This window comes from Bos indicus x Bos taurus, chromosome 10 (genome assembly GCF_003369695.1).
Source record: "Bos indicus x Bos taurus breed Angus x Brahman F1 hybrid chromosome 10, Bos_hybrid_MaternalHap_v2.0, whole genome shotgun sequence".
Classification (NCBI taxonomy): Eukaryota; Metazoa; Chordata; class Mammalia; order Artiodactyla; family Bovidae; genus Bos; species Bos indicus x Bos taurus.
Window position 1 is genome coordinate 15,953,172 of NC_040085.1, and position 21,288 is coordinate 15,974,459.

General features: G+C 43.7%; 2 gene segments (V, D, J or C); both read right to left on the minus strand.

Moving 5' to 3' along the window:
• LOC113899945 overlaps window positions 1-21,288 on the minus strand; it is a 1,425,504-nt gene that overhangs the window by 79,781 nt on the left and 1,324,435 nt on the right.
• On the minus strand, window positions 8,077-15,879 carry LOC113899946. The segment is given in 5 exon segments: window positions 8,077-8,999; window positions 10,410-10,523; window positions 10,931-11,005; window positions 11,595-11,873; window positions 14,468-15,879. Coding segments are annotated over 4 exon segments (636 nt in total).

Sequence of the window (21,288 nt, forward strand, 5' to 3'; positions counted from 1 at the left end):
GCAATGACTAGCATTCTTAAATCACTTGCTGGGTGTATTGCTGTGTTATTTCATTTAATTTGCCAGCAGTCCTGTGAAAAAGCTATTATTATTTTCATCTCCATTTTATAGATGGAGAAACTGAGGCTTGAGGAGGAGTTAGGTTGTGTTTAAGGTCTCACAGCAAGTAGATGCTGGAGCTGATAGGAACCCAAGTAGTGTGGATCCAGAGCCCCACTCCTTAACCATGATACTGCACTGCTGTTCTGAGAAGTGCCCTGGTTGAAGCGATGCCTTTTAAGGAGTGATGGAAGGACACCATGGTGGGGAAGGGGTTGTTTTATGATTGTGCCACCCTGAGAAGGTCTCAATGTGAAGGCTTAGAGAGAGGGCAGGTGCCTTTGACTGAGGGTCTCTGAAGCCCTCTCCTCTGTTCTCGTGTGTGGGCAGATGTAACTGAGGTTGGGCTGTCAGAAGAGGAGCAGCAGTTTAATTTGTAAACAGGCCTAGGTCAGGAAGGGAACACTCAATTCTCACAAATATCATGCTTGGCACCACCTTTAGAACTGGGACAGACTCCCAAAAATTGAGTGGGGGCCGCCAGAGCCTGTGAATATCTCAGAGCCAGAAGCTGGAAGTGACCTTCCCTCTCAGAGGGGCTGGTGCCTTTGAGAGGGGACCCCTACCTGCAGGGGGCAGTGCAGGCCTGGTGTCAGCTGATCAAACAAAGCAACCCGGTCGCTGAACCTCCCTCTTCCACATCCAGAGGCCTGGGGATGCTTACACTGGGGTTTCAGACTTTCTGGGATATGCTTTTGGTGGTCTTCATGACTAGGATTGCCAGATAAAATGCAAAATGTCCAGTGAAATTTGAATTTCAGAAAAACAATGACTATCTTTTTAGAATAAATACATCCCAAATATGGAATGTCCCAGTTATTACTAGTGAAAGTTGCTCAGTCGTGTCCTACTCTTTGCAACCCCAGTCCATGGAATTCCCCAGGCCAGAATACTGGAGTGGGTAGCCTTTTCCTTCTCCAGGAGATCATCCCAACTCAGGGATCAAACCCAGGTCTCCCACATTGCAGGTGGATTCTTTACCAGCTGAGCCACCAGGGAAGCCTAAGAATACTGGAATGGGTAGCCTATCCCTTCTCCAGTGGATCTTCCCGACCCAGGAATTGAACTGGGATCTCCTGCATTGCAGGTGGATTCTTTACCAGCTGAGCTACCACAGAAGCCCCAATTGTTACTAAACATTTTTTGTTGTTGTTCATTTGAAATGTAAACTTAACTGAGTGTCCTGTATTTTTATTTGTTAAACCTGGCACCTTTACTATGTAAAATAGTCAAGATATGGAGGTAACCTAAATGTTCATCAACAGATAAATGGATAGTGAAAATGTGGTATATATACACAATAGAATACTACTCAGCCAGAAAAAAGAATGAAATAGTACCATTTTCAGCAACATAGATGGATCTATGGATTATCATACTGAGTGAAGTAAGTTAGAAAGAGAAAGACAAATACTATGTAAAGTACTACATATAAAATAGATAAACAACAAGGTCTTACTGTATACCACAGGGAACTATGTTCAATATCCTGTAATAATCCATGATGGAAAAAATATGGTAAGAATATATTTATATACATATAAATAACAATCACTATATTGTATACCAGAAATGAATACAACACTGTAAATCAACTATACTTCAATAAAAAGAATCTGGCAAACTTATCCATCCCAATGGTGAGTTTTTAAGTGGAGAAAGTTATATTCTGTTGTTCGCAAATATTTGTTGATTGCCAGATACACGGCAGACACAGTCCCAGGGGCTAGGACTCACCATGTCCTATATACACAGCGGGACAAAGTGAAAGTGAAAGTCGCTCAGTCGTGTCTGACTCTTTGTGACCCCATCTATACAATCCATGGAATTTTTCAGGCCTGAGTAATGGAGTGGGTAGCATTTCCCTTCTCTAGGGGATCTTCCCAATCCAGGGATCAAAGCCTGGTCTCCTGCATTGTAGGCAGATTCGTCACCAGCTGAGTCACCAGGAAAGCCCAAGAATCCTGGAGTGGGTAGCCTATCCCTTCTCCAGAGGATCTTCCTGACCCAGGAATAAAACTGGGGTCTCCTGCTTTGCAGGTGGATTCTTTACCAACTGAGCTATCAGGGAAGCCCATACAGGGTGAGAAGGGAAAAACAAATAATAAGCATGTATAAGCCCAGTGATGTCAATGATTGATGAGATGTGAAAATAAGACAGAGATGAAATAGAGGGTGACTCTGGGAAAGAGGAGGGTGACTCTGGGAAAGAGGAGAGTGAAAAAGTTGGCTTAAAGCTCAACATTCTGAAAACTAAGATCATGGCATCCGGTCCCATCACATGGCAAATAGATGGGGAAACAGTGGAAATAGTCGCTGACTTTATTTTCCCGGGCTCCAAAATCACTGTAGATGGTGACTGCAGCCATGAAATTAAAAGACGCTTACTCCTTGGAAGGAAAGTTATGACCAACCTGGACAGCATATTAAAAAGCAGAGACATTACTTTGCCAACAAAGGTCCGTCTAGTCAAGGCTATGGTTTTTCCAGTCATCATGTATGGATGTGAGAGTTGGACTATAAAGAAGGCTGAGTGCCTAAGAATTGATGCTTTTGAAGTGTGATGTTGGAAAAGACTCTTGAGAGTCTCTTGGACTGCAAGGAGATCCAACTAGTCCATTCTAAAGGAGATCAGTCCTAGGTGTTCATTGGAAGGACTAATGTTGAAGCTGAAACTCCAATACTTTGGCCAGCTGATGCAAAGAGCTGACTCATTTGAAAAGACCCTGATGCTGGAAAAGATTGAGGGCAGGAGGAGAAGGGGATGACAGAGGATGAGATGGTTGGATGGCATCACCAGCTCAATGGACATGGGTTTGGGTGGACTCTGGGAGTTGGTGATGGACAGGGAGGTCTGGCGTGCTGCGGTTCATGGGATTGCAAAGAGTCGGATATGACTGAGTGACTGAACTGAACTGAATTGAACTGGGTACCCAAGTGAGTGACTAATTTATTTGCCAGGGAGAGACTCTCAGAGCTGAGACTGGTAAAAAACTGGAAGCAGAGTTTCAGGCAGCTAGAAGAGGGAGGCAGGGAGGGAGCAGAAGGAAAGCCACAGCAGCTGAAGGGCAGTGATGGGTGTAGGAGAGGGCACGTGAGGAGGCTGGCAGACAGCAGTGGTCCCACCATGTGCAGTGGGTCACAGGCCAGGATAGGAGGCCTCCCTGACATCATTAGATTTACAGTTTATGAAGACCTGGAGAGTGATTGCCCAGGGGAAGAGCAGAGGCAAGGGGACCAGTTGGGGGGTTACTGCCTTGGGCCTGACAAGTGAGGGTGGTATTGGCAGGAGGGGGTGGGGGTGGAGAGAAGTGGAGGCAGTTGGAGACACACTTCTGGGTGGAGCTGATGGGCCTTCCTGATGAATTGAAGGTGGGGCACAGGGAAACAGAGGGACTCCAGAGTACTCCTAGAAACACTCCCAGGTTTGGGGAGCAAGTTGGTCATCTGTTCTTTTAGGGCAGTGCCTCCCAGCTGTTGTCATGTCTTGGCTTATACAGAAGATAATATTTGTACTTGAGTGTGGCCAGGAAGGGCTGACCCAGGAGGCTCCAGCTACCCCAGGTCCCATTGTCCACTGTGAGCACTGTCTCAGCAGCCTTGTAACCTACTCACTGCAGCTCACCCTCTGGGAAGCGTTGCTTCAGGGGAGAATTTTCCAGCTGGGGCCAAGTGTGCGCTGCAGGAGAGATGGAAATTAGACTGTGGGAAATGAAAGAATGATCTCAGAATCGCAGCCCTCCTGATCCATCAGAAATCGACCCTTCTGCTTTTCTGTATATTCATTCTATTCATTTTTTGAGAGTTTGATACTGAAACTCAAACTAAAAATCTTAATTTAGCTACTTAAGAAAATAATTGTAATGTAGAGTGGAACTATATGCTATTTTGTTCTGTATTTTCCAAGTCTCTGGTAACTTTATTATACTTTCAGAATTTAAAAAGTTAAAAAGAAAGAAAAAATAAATAAAGCTGGGGGAAAAAAGAAATAGAGGAGTTCAAATATTTTGTAATAATCGTGAACAGAGTGTAACATTAAAAACTTGTATAAAAATAAATAACAACAACAAAAGAAATAAGAGTTCTAGAATTCAGGGCTAGAGCAGATTCTATTTATTAAAAAATATTTATTTCTTTGGCTGCATTGGGTCTTAGTTGCAGCATGCGGAATCTTCTGTCTTCATTGCAGCATGCAGGTTCTCTAGTTGTGGCATGTGGGGTCTAGTTCCCTGAACCAGCGGTCAAACCCAAGCCCCTCCTCTTTTGGGAGCATGGAGTCTTAGGCACTGGACCACCGGGGAAGTCCCTAGAGCAGATTTTAGAAATGACCTTATCCAACCCTCTTCCTTTTCTCATTACACAAAGATGTAATACTAGGTCCCCGTTCATTTATTCTGTGGACCGAGTGCCACAGGTATGGTCAGCTGTGCTCGTGCTGTGTGACTGGTACCCAGTCTGTGACCAGAGGATGTGGAAATGGACCATAAGCCAGTTTTAGGGCTTCCTCGATGGCTCAGTGGGTAAAGAATCTGCCTGCAATGTAGGCAGATAGGAGATGCGGGTTCGAATCCTGGGTCAGGAAGATCCCTTGGAGGAAGGCATAGCAACCCACTCCAGTATTCTTTCCTGGAGAATCCCACCGACAGGGGAGCCTGGGGGACTACAGTCCATAGGGTCGCAGAGAGTTGGACATGACTGAAGCAACTGAGCATGCAGCATGCAGGGCTATTTGGTATGGAAGTATGTGATCATTGGGCTTGTAATTTCTATTTTTTTCCTTTTTCAAAAACTAATTCATTTTCATTGTGTTTTACAAAAGGATTAGTTCAAGAGGGTTGAGGACTACAAAAACAACAACAACGACGTTTCCTGGGTTGGAAGCACGTGCCTCAGAGAGTTACAGCTAATTCAGGCACGTGACCGTCAGGGCTGTTCCACTCCCTTCACGTCCCTCCCATCTCCTTCTCTTCAGAAGCCCCAGAGACGGTCTCAGAGGTTTAAGGAGCCTGGGTTTCTATGTATCCTCCTCCCTGATATAAAAAGAAGATGTTTCTCCCTGTGGGCTTCAGCCTTTTGCTTTTCTGTAAGTGTACTCACTGTTTGTCCCACTTATTCTATCGTCCGTTTCGCTGTTTCTGATTTTCCAAGGCTTGGGCTCTTTCCCATCCACACTAGCTTTTCTAGTTATTTTCTGCCTTTAATTTTCCTCTCTGTGTCCTTCCCCTGCCTCTGCCCATTGAGTTCCCCTGGGTGGGGCTGTGCTGGACCCAGGACCTGCAGAACGTAGCACTTCACTGTTTCCTTATTTTTCTCTTCACAGACAAGGGCGTGCTGTGTAACCAAGTGACCCAGAGTTCCCCGGAGCAGAGAGTGGCGAGTGGCAGTGAGGTGACACTGCTCTGCACCTTCCAAACCACATATTCAGATCCAGACTTATACTGGTACCGAAAAAGGCCAGATGGTGTCTTCCAGTTTGTCCTGTACAGGGACAACACTAGATCCTATGATGCAGATTTTGCTCGGGGTAGATTTACCGTGCTGCATAGCATGAGCCAAAAAACCTTCCACTTGGTGATCTCCTCCGTGAGGCCTGAAGACACTGCCACTTACTACTGTGCTTTGAGGCTCCCACGGTGATGCAGGCACCCAGGAAGTCTGCACACAACCCCCTGGGCACAGCCTGGCAGAGCTGCTTCTCTGGGCAGCTCATGTCCTTGAACATGGCATCCTTCTTCCCCATCATTCTGTGGTCCAGTCTGGCCTTGGGAGGTGCCCTAACATGCCTGCCAAATACGAAAAAGCCTGGTCACTTGCAAGGGAGCACCCCAACTTCCAATGGAGGAGATGTCGCTCCACTTCATAGAGGGCCCTTGATGCCCTGGTGCCTGTCTGAGGGACCCTGGTTCCTGGGTTGTGCCTGATACAGAGAAGGGCTTGACAGGGATGTGCTGTGTGCCCTGGGCAGACAGCCAGATGGGGTGGGTGGGGGACCAATCTAAAGAGAGCCCATTGGAAGTGTGTTTATTTTATCTCCATCATTTACCCATTGTTGGAATTGGCCTGTTTCCCTTTTAAGATTCAAATTGGACACAAAGTTATTTACTTTAAAAAATTTCTGCAGTTTACCTTTCATGCACATCTTCTTGAGCAGTCATCTTATTTCTCTGGGATGTTCTTTGGTACCTCCTTTTTACTTTGTCTGGAGAATATTTTCCTTTCACCAAAGAGCATTGAGCTATTCCCAGAAAGCTGTCTGTGAAAACCAGAATCCCAGCTTCAAAGTTCCTGAGTTTGGAGCCCAGTGGTATCCCCAGGGGAGAGAATTACCTCCAGGCAAAACCAAGATGTGATGTCAAAAATAGATACACCCTCAGCCCTGGGATTGCACCCCTCCTTCCTCTACTACTGATGTTTCTGCCTTAATACAACTATTGGAGTTATTATGTGTAATCTTAGAAATAGAAGTCTTGATGGTGGTGGTTGTGTTGCTAAGTCATGTTGGACTCTTTTGTGACCCCATGGACTGTGGCCTACCAGACTCCTTCATCCTTGGAATTCTCTAGGCAAGAATACTGGAGTGGGTTGCCATTTCTTCTCCAGGGGATCTTCCTGACCCAGGGATTGAAACAGTCTCCTGCATTGCAGGCGGATTGTTTATGGCTGAGCCACTAGGGAAGCCCTAGTAGAAGCGTTAGACGTTATTTTATAGGAAAAGCCCAGAGAAGTGAGGAACAATCAGAAGATCACTGAGCTGGTTAATGACTGAGCCAAGGGAGCATATCTGGGTGCTCCCATGCAGCTGTGCCCTAGGAGGCTGTAGCAGTAAGTAGCTTGGGCAGCAATTTGTCTGGGCTTGAGCACAGGCAAGTGGAGAGTAGTCACTATAGAGAGGGAAGGAAAGAATATGGGTAAGGGAGCCAAAGTTTCAGGCAAATGACTCAGCTTCTGGGGCTTCTGTTCTGCCACCTACTGAGTGTGTGTAATACTCTTCTGTAAACTTTTTTTGGGTCCTTGTAGGACTTGAGATTCTTCATGTGAAAGCTCTGGAAACCTATAATCCATGGTAGCAAGATCTCCACACCTGAAGGCAGCCACAGTCCCTCTGGCCCCAGCCTTAAATCTTTTCTGGAGGGTCCCTTTTGTGGAAGAAATTCATAGTCCTATAAAATGCTGGTTGCATTTTGCTGATGATCAAAGTGGGCCAGTGGGTGGCTCATTCATATGCTAAGTGCAGGACTGTTTGAACTTGGAGTTGGCACCCCTGACAACTTGGTTCTGCTTCCAGAAATATCCCTGCCTCACTGAATGACTTTGGACAAGGTACACAACTTTTTGGGGGGCATTTTTTTTCATCTGCAAAATGAGTCTATGATCTTTTAGTTTTTAGCAACTTCAGAGAAATGTTCTAAGAATGGCCCAAGGTAACAGATGTACATGTTTTGGAAATTGGCATTCTAGATGCCCATGAGGTGAAGATGTGTGGAATCTTCTAGTGGTTTTTCCCAGGATAGACCTGGCTTATCCATCTGGATTGTCCTAAACTCACTGACTCAGAATGCAGCTGCCTGTTTTCTTTGGTTTGGGGTGTGAGGACCTGATGCGGCAGTCTGCAGATGGCAAAGGCGGGGGAGTTGTGGGTGAGCCTTGTTCTTTCACTTGTCACCTCATGAGTCCCCAGCTGACACCCCACATAGGTGCTGAGGCACCCACAGTGCTGGGTTTCTAGGCCTCTGCTACCCGTGTTCCTGCAAAGGGATAAAGCTGGCCTTGCTGAGGTGAGAGGAGCAGAGGTCAGGGGAGGGGCGTTGCTGTTGTAGCAGCCGCGGCAACAACAGCAGGAAACCCAGGGGCTGGGCTAGGGGCCCCGGAAGCTGTGGTGTGACCTATGAGCTCAGTTTGGTTTTTGTCTGACTACTAGTGAATTCACAGCCCCCCATCTTTCCCCCTGCAGTAGTCTGCAATAAATAAAGCCAGAAGCAAGGTACATAAAATGCACTTTAATAAATGCAACAGAGACAAAGAAAAATGGCAGAAAACCATCAACACCAAAGATCCAATGCCCTCAAATTCCCCATATACAGATGGGCAGGCAAGGGTTCAGAAAGACTCTGGTTTTATAGGGAAATATTGGGAACTCATTCCTATCCCTCCCTCTAAAAATACTTGCACAGTGAGTTGCTTGAAAGCAAGACCCATGTCTTACTTATTTTTGCACTCTCAGCACAGTGCCTGGAACTTGCAATAATTCACGTTTGTTAAGTTGAGGAAAGCACATCTCCTCTGCATTTTACTCTGATCTCTGCTAATAGCTCTGAGAGTATTTAGATGAGACCCCATTGCCTACACAGAGAGTATTAGGGAGTCAAGTGTTGCTTTGTTTCTCAAGTACTAGGGAAAGCAGAAAGTGCTTTTGTGGATGAGAACGCTAGTTTGGGCAAATCTAGTGCTGGGTTGAGCAGAGGCTTTTACATTTAGGTAGAAGGACACCCCCTGTCCTTTCACCAGGATCTATTTTTCCTCTTGAAGGATGGAGCTGGGAACCGGATGGATCCCACTTTCTAGTTCTGGAGGCAAAGAAAGTCAAAGGAACAAAACACCACTTTCAAAGTATGTCAGTCATAGGGAAAAAAATGAGTCCTATATATCTTCATATCTCTTATCCCTTTATAAAGCAGCATATAAAACAGTTGGGCCCCCACTCCCCAGGACTTCTGTCTTTCATCAGGCTGAAGGATAAGCTGGGTTTGTTGCCTTTAAAGGAAAACTGTTTGGGGAGCAGCCATTTAAGCAAGGCTGGGACGGGTCAACTTGAATCACGAAAAAGTTGAAAGCCTAGGCGATAGCTTCTCTGTAGGCTTTTGGTTTCTGTCAGGGAATGCAGCCTTCTCATGCCAGTCAGCCTGCAAATGAAGGAAAACTGTCAGAGCTATAGAATCATAGACCTTCGGTGCTGGAAGGAATCGTAGTAGTCATGGGGATGGTCAGTACTTGCTATGGTTGTACCATTGCAGACATCGCTAACCTATCCTGGCACATTTCCCTTCTACACATGGTGATAGTTCAGCTAGTCACTATCAGTTTATCAGTGTTGACACCAGTCACAAAACCTATCTGCTCTCCTTTAGTTATTTTTCACTCCTTTGCGTTACAGATGTGATAACCCAGGTCCAACAGGGTGAAGAAAACTGGCTCAGGTATTGCAGTGAGTTAGTGACAAAGTTGGAACGAAAATCTAGTGCTTCTGATTCCAACTGAGGTCAGAAGGTCCTTTTCATGTAGCCATTTGGCCTGTGTCCTGGGGACGGCTGGTAAAACACTCACCTGTTGGGGAATGACTGAGGATGCTTGCAGGCCAGGTTGGGTAAGTCCAACACACTAAGTCTAGGATTGTCCTTAGATCAGGAGCTGGGACTGAGGGGTGTCTGGGGGCACTGGAGAAGGAGCTTTATAGGCAAACCTAAGTTCTGGTTCAAATTTCATGTCTAAGATACTTAGGCCACCTGATGTGAAGAGCCAATTCATTGGAAAAGACCTTGATGTTGGGAAAGATTGAGGGCAAGAGAAGAAAGTGGCGGCAGAGGATGAGATGGTTAGATAACATTATTGACTCAATGGACATAAGTTTGAGCAAACTCTGGGAGATAGTGAAGGACAGGGAAGCGGGGGGTGCTGCAGTCCTTGGAGTCTCAAAGAATCGGACATGACTTAGCGACTGAACAATAACAAGATAACCAGAAGAGGGAATGCAAGTGACAGGCAAATAATTCACATCTCATCCTCAATTTGTATGCATCCTGAGAGGTTACTAGTGAGCTGTTCACTAAGAATAGGAGTGTAGGTTCATCCCAGAGATAGGCTGGTCGACACATCGAATCCTATGACTAAGGATCAAGAACTGGCATCACCTTTGTCTGGCAAAGACAAGTTCTGCTTCCCTGAATATTCTTCAAGTGAGCCTTTACTGATGGTCTCTCAAAAAGCCCATGGTCCTTTGGCCATATACACAAAACTAACAATAAAGAAAAAGATTTTTCCTGTTTAGGTCCAGTTTTTCTAGCTCCTCAGTTGGAAGTGAGGATTATTGACTGGTATTACATTATATTACCTGAATTTTGAATCTGGCTTGAAATAAAAGGCCAACAGGAGGCAGAGTGTAATGCTAAGTATCTAGAAAGGCCCACCTTATTGAATCGTAATAGGTTTCTATGTGTTTTTTCCTTTCCCAATGCTTCTTATCAGTCCTAAACGCCTTTCTTTCACGTGTAGCATAGTTTGGGTGGAGTTAGGAATAAGAAGCAGCTAGTTCTTACCTTAAAAGAAAAATAACTTGGCAGTCAAGAGAAAATTGACGGCGACACTCTTGGCAAACAGCATTCGGAGCCCCAGCACCGAGAGGGACATCATGTTCACCTTCCCGGGTTCCACTGTGGATGAATGAGAGTGAAGATGGTTCATTCACTTAGCAAGAGACTAAATTTCCTGCCAGATATTGGCTTACAGCACCGACACCAGCCTGCCCCGCATCATCATCATTCTTCCTGGCCTGAAGCCCTGCGTGGTGCCAGACAGCCTTCACAGACCTGAAGCTGCTGTTCACAGTCAGCAAAGCAAGCTTTGGAAAAACCCATTCCTATAGTTGGACACGACTGAGCGACTGATCTGATCTGATCTGATAGTCAGGAAGACTCTGCTTGAAGAGTTAGAGGGAGCCAACTGGACTCAAGTATGGTTTTTGTTTTCTTTTGAAATAGAATGATTTGGGGCCCCATCTGACAATGACAGAGTTTGCTTTAACCTCAATTCTGAAGCTGGCCCTTTGGCTTCAACTAACCTTGGGGCTCTTGGCAGGTCACTGGAGCTTCAGCTTTTGTGCTGTTTTCATATGCCATCGGTTTTGGAGTTGTTTCTGGAACAAACAGCAATGGTCAGGGTTACAATGACAACTGAGAGGCTCAAGGGCTTTCAGGTTTTAGAACTGGAGGTGACTTTAAGTAAGTAAACTAAGGACCAGAGGAATGACTTGGTTAAGGTCCTACAGCTATTGACACAGTCAACATGCTTCCTGTCTTGAGGTTTTTTTCCCATTAGGCCATGAAACCAACATCCAGGTATGCCTCTAATTTGTAGGAAGAATTGAGATAATGAACACCAAGATAAGCTGGGCTGCCTTTGGTTGGGGCACTCACACTAGATCAGATCCCACATGAATGTTCAATCCTAGAGTCTTTAGTATGAAGGAAACAGAGTTTGGTGAAGAGGAGAGATGGGGATGAAATAAGATGGATTTTACCCTAGATTCCAGCTCAGAGATGCAACAAGTTTAATTCCTGTTTAGGGATAGGAATTAAGCCTAATCCTTAAATCTGAACCTAAGTCTTATTTCCAGCATGATGCCATATTGAATGTGACCTGTCAAGAGTTTACATCTCCAACTTCTCTTGCCCTCAGTTTTTCTTCCCCACAACACTAGCCCCTTGAGGCCAGATAGGACCTACCTGGAATAGTTTTCTTTGGTTCAAAGTCAGTAGAGTGCCAGGTTTGCTTGTTGTGTTCAACCGAACATGTCACTGAATCGGGGTCTCCATATTGACCAAGCTTGACAGCACTGTACTTCCCCCCAGGTGAGATGGCAATAGCCGGGTCATATTCTATTATTTTCTTGGATGATTGCAGACTTATAGTTACATCTTTGGGGTAGAACTCCTTCACCAAACAAGCGACGTTTGTCCCATTTTTCATGACAAAAACAGATGGGCTGGCAGCAGGTTGACTTTCTGCAAATATAATCAGTTTATTTTGTGAGATGATTATCCACGTGTAGGAGTTGAACAATGCTGATTTCCTCAGTTTCCCTGGGGCCAAACACCGCAATCCAGACTTTCCTGCATCCTGTTAGTGACCTGACCTGTTAGCATCTCCATGAAAGGATGACCAAGGGAAGCAGAAATGAAAGGCAGGCAGTTTGACTCCTAGTTAGGAGATGCGAAGAGATATGACTGGGAGTAGAGATAGACAATGACAAATACAAAGAAGTGTCTTGGTCAACTGAGTTTCAATTATCTATGTTTTATTAGTCGATCCTCTGGACAGTTGAGTTAGGCTGAATATCTATCTGAATCAGTACATTTATTTAATTTCTGAATATCCACCATTTTCATTTATTTTAAAAAATTGGAGTATAATCGCTTTGCAAATTTGTGTTAGTCTCTACTGTACAACAATTTGAACTAGCTATAAGTATACATATATCCCCTTCCCTCTTAGCTTCCCTCTCAACCCCCCTACCCCCACCCGCCCACCATCCCACCCCTCCAGGTCATCACAGAGCACCAAGCTTAAGTTGTGCTGTAGTTGGTTTATTTTAAATGCATGAACCCTTGGAGTGAGATCAAAGCAGAGTCTGAAAAGGGCTCCATAGTGGTTCAACACTCTGCAGATATCAGTGTTGACATCACTTCAGGGTGTCATTCCTGTTTTTCGGACTGGAAGGGATCTGCTAAAGTTAAGTGGTCCATCTCTCTGTCTTCAGGTGAACTCTTGTTCTCTTGTAAAGGACTACCCTATAGTTTCTTTTGAGTCTTTAATCAGAGAATAATAACTATCATTCTCAGAAGTCCTTACGAACATGAAACCAGTTTAAGCCCATTTCTTCTTGTTTTGTTCTAAGCGGAGCTGTGGAAAATGGGTTACAATAGTTGGGTCTCCTCCTGGCCTTCTTTCCTTTCATGCCTCACCTTGGACAATCATTTATCTGCTACTCTCTGTTTGCATCTTTTTCTTTCCTTAAAATCAGAGGTGTGTGTGTGTGTGTGTGTGTGTGGGCGGGGGGTGTTCGGGATTTTTCAAAGAGCTCTTCTGGAAACTAAAAGGAGAAAAGCTTCATTGTTTTGTTTCCCGGCATAGCTGAAGCCGCTGATAACCGACACTGATAAGCCCAGCAGTAACGGCTTGGAAACCGCACATTGTGCTCAGTCATCTCCCTTCAGAACTGTGGCATTTCTCGCTCACAATACTGATTTGGTGAGATGAATCCGGTTGATTTTCAAGGGAGCTATGAGTTATAGAGAAAGGAAACTAGTCCATTAAAAACCAAAGCCCAAACATTCCTATTTTCTTCATTACTTAAAAATATGATCCAATCCTAGTCTGATTTAGTTGGAAAATTAAGCCTTTCTTGGGATTTAAAAATTTAAATTCAAAGGCAGTTGTTAATAATCACTCTGGGATGGAGAGACCTGGCTTGAATAATTTGAACAATTTGATATAACCAACAAGACAGATGTCTGAAGAAGGTCATACACTCAGGATATTGAGCTCTGAAGCTGTTAGTATTTCAGATAGAGCATGATGCATTGGTTTGAAAAAACATTTTTCTCAGATCCTCTTTCTAAATTAATGTCTATCTGTTCAAAACAGTTGTTTGAAGGTAAAGGGTTTAACTTATTCTTTAGTATCATGGTAACTAAAATAAAAGGCTATATGACTGAACCGAACCATTTTAAAAAATAGAATGCATTCAATATAGTTCTTACATGTAACCCAGTCTATTTTATATTAGACCTAAACCAAAATTTGAAGTTGTGTAAAATTTGCACTAAATTGTAGTCTAAAATTTAAAGATGTAATTGCTTGTCTTTTGAGAATTTCCAATCTTTCTTCTTGGTCCACAAATATAACTAACTACATTTTGGCACTTTCTTTTTTTATGAGTACTATTTAATGCTAAGGCTATGTGCTGGTAAACATACAAAAAGAAGTGTATACCTTCCCTGACAGTCTTCCTTAATTTATAAACTTAGAATCATCTATGTTCTAGATTCTTATAGAGCACCTTACAGGTTCCCTAAGCATTGAAGCATTGACAACAGATGTCAGTCACAATTTCAAAGATCTCTGCCAAGATGGCCTTTAACTTGAACACTGAAAATAAGTTTGCTTTACTTGATTATTCTCACCAGGTTAACCATCTCTCTCCTAAGTCTTCCAGCAGGACATTTTTCGGGTGGCACAAAGACATACACAGTAGTCAGCTTAGCCAAAGCGATGTGCAAGGATGAAGCAACCACCTGGAGAATTTGGGCCTCTGCCCCTCCTGCATCTGATATTCCAACATATCTGTATAATTCTTCTGCTAGATTTCTCTGGGTTTTCTGGGCTGCTCTTTTTTCAGAAATAATTTTTTTTTTTTTTAGTAATAATAGTTACAGAGCTACTTCTCTACTCAGCCTAGTGTCTTTACTGTGCCCGGTCCACATCTGTACCACTCCATCTCCTAGTTATACTTTCTCATGTACCACAAACTGGATGGCAAGCCTAGTCCCAGGAGTCAACTTATCCCTAGAAATGTATGGAAAAAAAATCAACTTACGGGGCTCCACGAAGAGTTTGGTGCCAGCTCCAAAAAATATCTGTCGGGTGTCCCAGGAGCACATTGCGACACTACCTGACAAGTAACCAGCCTGGGGCTGGCTCTGGGGCCTGGGCTGGAGCATCTGTGTCCTGCCTCTGCAGCTCGGGTTCCAGCCCAGAGAGCCCATGGCTCAGAGAGCTACAAAGCTGTACTTGATGGTATCAGGGGGCTGAGCACACAGAGTCCCAGTTCCCTTTGAAGCTAAGAATAGTGTAACTGCTGGGTAAGGAGGTGAGCATGAAATCCCCAGCCCAGGAGCACTGGGACAGGGGACAGGGCTGAGACAGAGCACAGAAGAGGGTGTCAGCAGGCCAGTAGCTGCCTCCAAGATGGAAGCTTTAACACCCATCCATTGGAAGGACTCGCTAAGCACACACCAGCTTGGGAGTAGGAATGGGGGACTGGACATTGATATTTCTTGTAATGAATGTTAGGCTGAGGAGAGTTTTAGGCCCAGCTCTTTTTCTCATATTCTATTTCCCTTCTCTTGGGTCACAATCCTGCTTTTTGATTAGAAACTAATTTCTCCCCCATCACTCAGACGAGTCTCACAGTAACAACAAATCTACTTTCTAATTCCCTGAGCCCGTGGAAAGACTTTCTAAGGACCCGAGGGTTGAACAAGAAATTGGTAGCTGACAAAGGAACCCAGTGGTGCTGCGTGTCATGGACACAGGTCAGGGAAAGCAGAGCTTGCTTTGGATTGCTTATTTTTATTTTATAATTTCTCTTGACTCTGGATCCAGATACAAGCCTCAAGAGGACGGAGTAATCATGTGAAATAGAACTTAAAACCCTATAGATTACTTTGTCTTATCACCAAAAAAATCAAGAGTCCAGGGTTAGAGCAAGGCGAAAGGGAAGGACCATTCTTTGCTGTCAAAACTTTAAGGATTGGGGGCTTGATTTGAAATTCTTAAACCCCCTACCTGAGCCTCATATCATCATATTATACTCAATCGCTGCAGGAAGAGAAAACTGGAGAAGCAATTGGGATATCATTGAAGAGCGCAGGTCAGCATCTCGACAGAGGGTCTAAGCCTTGGTTTCATCTCTTTCCTTCTTCCTTAGGAGTCCCAAAGGCATAGCCTCAGAGATTTGATTCTAACACTGCAGATAACTCTGAATTTCAAGTGGAAATGATTTAAAGGGAAAATGAAACACAATACTTTTTGCTCAGATGCAATTTGCCCAGCATCAATCAGACTGCAATCAGTTACAATGTGATTCTGTTTTCCCTCCTTTTCATTGCTCTAGTCTCCCTCTCCTCAAAGATAAGAAAACTCACCAAATTCCACTATTTCCCTGGAAGCCCGAGGCAATCAAGAACACCTGTAAGTTTATATTACCCTCTGAGAGGCAGAGACCACGTTGACACTACCAGTCCCTTTCAGGACTGTCAGATTGCCTCCTCACATTCATGTACATTTCTCCACTTTTTTATTGCCTCTGAAATAAGTAAAAGCAGAATCTAACCAATGCCCCATTGGCCTTGGCATTTTGGAAAGCTTCTGAGAGACTGTTGTTTTCTGGACTGGTTCCAGTGACTGATGGTTGGCAGCTAGCCAAACTACCTGAATAAGGCCCCTGGATTTCCAAACATTGGAACAGGCTGCCCGTGGATAGTATCCCTGGGAGAGCCCACTACTTCCCTATTGTCCTGAAGTTGGGGGCTGTGTTTGTACTTTTGGTGTAGACTCCTGACCTTTTACAGAATCCTCAGATTCAGGGCCAACAAGGGAGGTGAGCATAAAACAGTTCTCAGCAGACCCAAACAAGGATGGGACCTTGGAAATAATTTAGTGTGAGCCAGGCATGATGATTTAATGCAAGTTCTCAGCAAGAAAAGAGACAAGGGCAGATTGGTTATTGACATCTGAGGCAGAGAAGGTGCTTTTGCAGTAACTCCTTCTTTAATAATATTTTTCTTTTTCTAACCTTCCCTCTCCCCATGCTGTGACCATGACTCTTTTCCCTCATAAACAGTGGAAAGACTCTAAAGATCCAGAGCTTGCCTTTTCCCTAGTCCCAGTCCCTGACCAGGGCTTTATTTAAGCAGTTGCAGAAGACTTATCAATACTAATCCTCAGAAGAGAGTTTCTAAGTATGCATAGAATATTTTCTTAAGAGAGATCTAATGATTTTATTCTCTAATTTTATGTTGACTCTACAGCAACAACAGCAATGACAACGGATTTCCCGTTTAGAACCTTCTAACTTCTCAAGAAGCTCTGCTTATTCAGGACTGTACCATGAGTCCAAGGGAATATACACACTAAATAAAATGCATAACTCACTCGGTTCCATGATGAGTTGAGTCTCATTTCCAAAGACAAGTTTTGTTATCAGCACACCATTTCAGACATCATGACCCAAAACCTCACTACCTGTCTTCTCCCTGCCTAGTCCATCTGTTTGGAAGTGGATGGGCTACCTGGATACACAGAGCTCTACAAGGGTTTCTGAGATCTAAGCCTTTCATTTTGGCAGCTTCTTTGATGTGTGTTATCTTCTGAGTGTTGGCATTTAGGGAAGTCCCAGGGTTTACTGCTATTATCTCCTCAACCTGTCATCTCTTACCCCAAGATCTTGCTTCACAGTCATATTTTCACAGAGAGAAAGGAATTAATTTGGTTTTGCTGAGAATGTCAAATGGCTATTTTCAGCAGAAACACAGCTGTACGGTTCAAGTCAATCAGAAAGGACTATGCCTCAGTTAGAGTTGGAAGGACATGATGGCTGGACCAAAAGTCATTTCTGCAAAAGACTGGGAGTCTTTTAAAAAGATCCCAATACTCTCAGAAGTCTGCCATTTCTATAAGTATTTTACTACTTCCAGATGGCTTGTGCTTACACTACCTCAACAGACACCATCATAACAAGCTCCACGAGCTGATATTATTAGATCCGTCTTACAGATGAAGTCACTGGAGCTAAAGAGCAGTTAAGATAGTGACTGAGCTGTGTCTGACTCTTAGGTCTCCAGACCCCAGTTCCCATCCATTGAACCAGAGTAATAGATGACAGGACTGAGAGGAGCTTCAGCTGCCACTTGTCAAAATTCCTTGGCCACACAAAGCCTAAGTAATGGGCATATAGACAGAGTTTGGACTCCATTTTCAGCATCATTTTTCATTAAATCTCAGAATTCCCACTGGATCATAAGACATTCACATCACTGGGCTTTCTTTTTTTTCCTAATACATTGTCCCTTAGAATTGGTCTGGCTGACACTCAGGATCATAGTGTGCTAAGCTGGAAGACACTTTGGAAATCATTTGAATCAGCTAGAGGGAAACTCAAGTACTGTGAAGTTAAGTCACAGAGCTGGTCAAAAAGGAGGATTAGAACTCAGTCTTTCAATTCTTGGCCTAACATGCTTGCCAGTGCTCCTCACATTTATTAGATGTGCTGTAACACAAGTCTGGTCATGGCCCAGATCTGTAAATGGCAAATGCCATTTACAGACACTCCGGGATGGAGAGTGGACCAAGAAGACTACTACAATGCATTCCCACCCTGGATTTTGTCAGAAACTCAGTCCCTGCTCCTCCACCATCCCTTGCTAAATCACTTGCTGGAGGGACTTTCAACAACCTGAGAAGTGTTTCCTAAACTGATGAATTGGGAAAATATTTAACAAAGATAATTGACAGATACAGTGGTCAAAAGAAGAAGAAGAAGAAGAAGAAGAAGAATAAAACCGAGTCACTTACCTGGTTCCACGTTCAGATAGGTTCCTTTGCCAAATATTAGTGGATAATGCACAGCTGATAAACCCAGTCTAAAAACTGCCTTGCCTTTTCCTTACCGCAACCCTGGCCCCAAGTCATGTGACAGTCATTGGATGAGATTTTCTGTCTCATCTGCTTAACCTCTTTCTTCTTCTGTCTTGGGAGCTACCCTTCAGGACAAAGCAGGAAGTGATTCCTGTGTCAAATAGAAATCTACACTTTTGCCATGTTATAGTCTGATTTGCAGTCTGAATAAGAGATATTGAAAAGCAATTTCCAGTCTGAAGCAAAAAAGGTGGGCTATTGGCCTTAGAGTGCATGAGGGTATGCTAAGTTGCTTCAGTCGTGTCCAACTCTTTGCGACCCCATGAACTGTAGCCCGCTAAGTTCCTCTGTCCATGGGATTCTCCCGGCAAGAATACTGGAGTGGGTTGCTATGCCCTCCTCCAGGGGATCTTCCTGACCCTGAGAATGAACCAGCATCTCAGTGGCTCCTGCATTGCAGGTGGATTCTTTACCACTGAGCCACCGGGGAATCCTGTTGGTCATAGAATGGTAATTCTCAACCCTTGGGGTATACTTACATGGGGCAAGATCTAGTAAGTTATGAGCCCCACTCAGAACCTTTCAGGAGAATTCCATTTCCTATCCAATCAGAGCTTTGTATCATTGACAAGCATTGTGCATCAGCCAGACTTGGTATAAAATAGAACTAAAGTTTATTTTAATAACATTTTAATAATATATTCATGAGTTTCAAATTTGAGCAAACTTTAATGGCGTACTTACACTTAGATATGACAGTTAAAATAGCTTCTGTCATATGTAAAAACCAGAGTCTATAAAATTGCTGTATGTTACAAAAAATCCAGGGAGAAAATATGCAGATTTTTCAGATCAGTTTACAGCCCATACAGGATTGCATATCATACTCTGAGAATCACTAAAATGGAGAGTGGTTCTCAGTTGTGTGAAGTAGAAAGGAATCAGAGAACCTGAAATCAAATTCCACTCAGTTTCTTACTAAGTGTGTAATCTTGGCCAAGTTCCTTAAGGTCACTGAGCTTCATTTGCCTCTTTTATAAAATGAGGATACTGTCTTCTGTATTGAGAGGTTATAAGATTAAGCGAAAGAGTGTATATATAAAGCATTCTGTAAATGTTCAGTGTAAGTATTAGAATGTTTATTAGGGTCAGACTCAGAGTAAAAATTTTACTTGAAGCAGGAGAAGGTAATTACACTAAGCTCAGAGCTCCCCAGGGCAAGGTGTAGGGAGAGGTTGCTGAGACAGGAGAGGATCCTGTTTCTTTGGTGTTTGGGATAAAAGTGAGGACTGGAATCCAGGTTTCTGTCTCCTCTGGTCTCTTACCAGGGTCAGGTGTGACCACCATTTCCTTCTCTAACCTTCCCTCTTAAATCCAAAAGCACAGGTCCAGAAAGCTGTGGTACATATACACAATGGAGTATTACTCAGCCATTAAAAAGAATACATTTGAATCAGTTCTAATGAGGTGGATGAAACTGGAGCCTATTATACAGAGTGAAGAAAGCCAGAAAGAAAAACACCAATACAGTATACTAACGCATATATATAGAATTTAGAAAGATGGTAACAATAATCCTGTACACGAGACAGCAAACGAGACACAGATGTGTAGAACAGTCTTTTAGACTCTGTGGGAGAGAGAGAGGGTGGGATGATTTGGGAGAACGGCATTGAAACATGTATAATATCATATATGAAACGAGTCGCCAGTCCAGGTTTGATGCACGATACTGGATGCTCTAGGCTGGTGCACTGGGACGACCCAGAGGGATGGTATGGGGAGGGGGGAGGGAGGAGGGTTCAGGATGGGGAACATGTGTATACCTATGGTGGATTCATGTTGATATATGTCAAAACCAATACAATATTGTAAAGTTAGAAAATAAAATAAATTAAAAAAATAAAAAAATAAAAATTCATGAAAAACAAAACAAAACAAAAAACAAAAAACAAAAAAACAAAAGTACAGGTCCTTACAGTGACTTACAAGCCATCTTTTCTACATTATCAACCTGACTTCATTTGTAAACTCTCTCCCGGTCACTCATTCTCCTCCAGCCACCCAGGCTTCCTTGCTGTCCTTAACGTACCCTGGGCAGGGCTTGTGTTCCCTCTGCCCAGAAGTGTTCATCCTTCAGAAATCTGCACAACTCACTCCGTCACCCCCTCGCATCTCTGCCCAAATGTCAATTTTCCAATGAGGCCTTCTATAACTTCTTTGTTTAAAACTGCACATTGCCCCCTTCTATTGATACACTTTATTTCTCTTCTGTGGTTTATTTTCCTTCACAGGGCTTATCACCACCTAAAACATTATATATTTTATTTGGTGAGTTTATCATCTGTCTTTTACAGTACATTGTAAGCTCCAACAAGGCATGGATTTCTGTCTTTTTGTTCATGCTGATTCCCTGGCACCTAGAAGAGTGCCCTGTGTATAGTACCAGTGACTTGTCACAGGTTGTGAGCTGGGATCGGGCTTGGTTCTGAAAGTGACTAGCTTGCTTACATTTCTGTTTCCTTTTGCCTTATACCACTGCTGACTTGTCCTCTCATCCATTCCTTCATTTGTCTATTCATTCATTCAACAAATATTTATTTACTGCTTTCAATGTAGCCCTTGTCCTCATGGAACAAGGGAGATAGCTGATAAATAAGCATTCAAAGTTTTGGGTGAAGATGAAGGCTATACGAAATAAAGCAAGCTGGACTCCAGACTGCAAGAGGATGAGCTTCTGGCTTAAGCCGCCCAGGCTGTGGGCCTTTGTTTGGACAGCCCTGTGAAGCTATGCATGTATGTGTTCAGTCGCTCAGTTGTGTCTGACTTTGTGACCCCATGGAACATTTACCTTAAATAATGGTTATCCTAGAGTCTCTAACATAGACAGTTAAGGTCTCCCGTAAAACATGAATAATGCCACTTAAAAAAAAAAAAGCAAAGTGGACTTCCCTGGTGGTCCAGTGGTTAAGACTCAGCCTGAAAATGCAGGGGGCATGG